The 2255-nt window shown below is 34.3% G+C and overlaps 1 protein-coding gene across 1 annotated transcript in view; it reads right to left on the bottom strand.

Annotated features, from left to right (window-relative positions):
• Positions 1 to 1385: 1385 nt before the first annotated feature.
• KNTC1 (kinetochore associated 1) overlaps positions 1386 to 2255 on the bottom strand; it is a 74842-nt gene continuing 73972 nt past the window's right edge. Inside the window, exon 63 of the mRNA XM_073313054.1 lies at positions 1386 to 2250. Within this exon, the coding sequence (XP_073169155.1) occupies positions 2227 to 2250 (24 nt within the window). The 3' untranslated portion in view covers positions 1386 to 2226. The remainder of the gene's footprint in view (positions 2251 to 2255) is intronic.

The following is a 2255-nucleotide window of genomic DNA, read 5'->3' as shown; positions in this document are numbered from 1 at the left end:
GTCAGGTTTTATTTATATAAAACTTAATTTTGAATGATAAACCATTAAGGCGAAGTTATGTGGAACTGTTGAAATTGTTTTAAAATATACTCAATTACTGATACACTTGTGACAGTACTCTGCTTTTGGTAATAGCATTTACAGAACCTGCACGTTTAATGCAATTTAGTAATTTATCCATTAGCTGAAGCCTCTTGACAGGAAAAGACTTGTCTAACCTGTGAAATTTATATTGGATTAAAGTAGGGGGTGAATTTAGAGTGCAGTTGCTATTCTGAAATATGCCCTATGTGGTGGAATAAGAGTTTATTGTTTGGAATTAGTTTAATCCACTTTGAAACTGGCATTTTTAGTTCAGAGTAAGTGGGCGCACAAAATTATTTTGGAATAGCTAAAATGAAGCATGTGTGGACAAACCTTAAGAAGTGAGCCATAACATGTTTGTTTCAAACCACATTTAATATTTCTCACTCAGGTTAGTGTCTAAGCTAAGAGCAAGAGTAAAATGATTTAATACTGTTCCTGAAACTACCAGGATAAAATTAAATAATGTTAAGGTTCTGTTACTTAGAGTACAACTTCTCTGTGAAATCATAAACTAGTTCTAAAGCACTGCACAACCAGTTTTGGAGCATACACAAACTATCTTCAATTACTGGTACCAGTTTAACCAATGACCATCTGATTACCTTGCCTTACTTACTCCAGCTTCAAAGGAAAAAAATATATCAAGATAAAATGTTAAACTGAAGTTATATAGAAGTGGTCCTGTCTGTGTACAAGAATTTAGACAGTTTTAGTTTCACTTGACTTACTCATCTTTAGAAAGTTGAAGACCATAGTTCATTTATTTAGACCCCAAAAATTGGTTTTGGAGGACTAGGACTTGTGGATTTCCTATTCTCAGTTGAAAATGCTCAACCCAAGCTCCACATAGTAGGATAGTTCTGTTGCTTATGCCTGCCACCAAAGAGAGTGATTCTCCTTTCACGTGCTGTGAGTATTTATTGTAGGATTCCAGGTGTATCTTCTTATAACTCAATTAATTTGTTAGACAACTTCGTATGATGCAAACCCAAAGCTTTTTCTAGTTTCCCTCTCACTCAGCTTGAGTAACACTTACTCAACTTAGTCCCTTATCTGTTTTACTGTGGTGTTCAGTCTGCATTAGCTGACAGCTGAAAAACAACTATTGCTAGACTAATTAAATGGCCATCTGGTTATAACTTTTGTTAGTATGATTACTAGAATATATACATGGATCTTAAAGATACAACCAACCTGGGCCCTTATATCTATTTTGCATCTATTTTAAGCGTACTCAGTTTAGTGGCATGTTTCCACTCAGTTTTAGTAAGGTATTCAGTTTTCTTTGGAGGAATTCATCCATACTTTGTCTCAAAGAAAGAATAGTGTCACAATAAAACTTAATGGCAGTTAAATTGTTTATTTAAATACACAGTTGGTTTTAGAGAAGTTATCTAAAATATTAATTTCACTGAAATGAGTATCAGCTTACCCTATTCAAGTAGCATGTATAGAAAGTCAGGGGAGAATGTCTCCATTAGTTTACATTACAAACATTAGTATTTTCTAAGTTAAGTTCAAAATTTGAGCTTTATCTGTTTTATTTGTGCCCATCCTTGAATGAAAACCAAGTCTACTAAATATTTTACATAAGATACACGAACATTTACAGTCTTGTTTAGAAACCCTTATCACATAGCTATACAAAGTGAATTTTATCTTGACAGGATTTGCAAATAGGAAAGGTTGTTTAAAAAACAAAGCAAAAAAAACCTGACATTGAGGAGAATTAGAAAGCCACAGCAATTACTTCATGTAACTCTTGAAAGCAAGTGAAGTTTAAAATTCCTACTTAATTATTTCCAGTATTGAAGTGCTGAGATTAAACCAAGTTGTATGGGAGGGGGAAGCAGAAGAGAAGGAAGAGGTCATACAAATGTAAGTGAAGCCTTTAGCTCTTTCACATGGGACAGCACACTTAAACTAATGTGAATGTCTGTTAGCTAGGAGCAATAAAAAAAAAATCTGAATGGTAACTTTTGTTGAAAGGGTACTTAAGAGGTTTCAGTTTAGTTCCCCTTTAAACACCATACATGTGACCAATACAGTTTGAAACAATCTTGCCCCTGGAAGAGAAGGGATATAGATCAAGTTACTTGCCCCTCTGGGTAGCTGTTTCCAGTAAGGGAATACAGAAGTCTACTCTGGTCCACTCAGAAACATCTGGA

Source organism: Lepidochelys kempii, chromosome 15, assembly GCF_965140265.1.
Source record: "Lepidochelys kempii isolate rLepKem1 chromosome 15, rLepKem1.hap2, whole genome shotgun sequence".
NCBI classification, from domain to species: domain Eukaryota; kingdom Metazoa; phylum Chordata; order Testudines; family Cheloniidae; genus Lepidochelys; species Lepidochelys kempii.
This window is presented reverse-complemented; position numbering and strand designations above follow the sequence as displayed.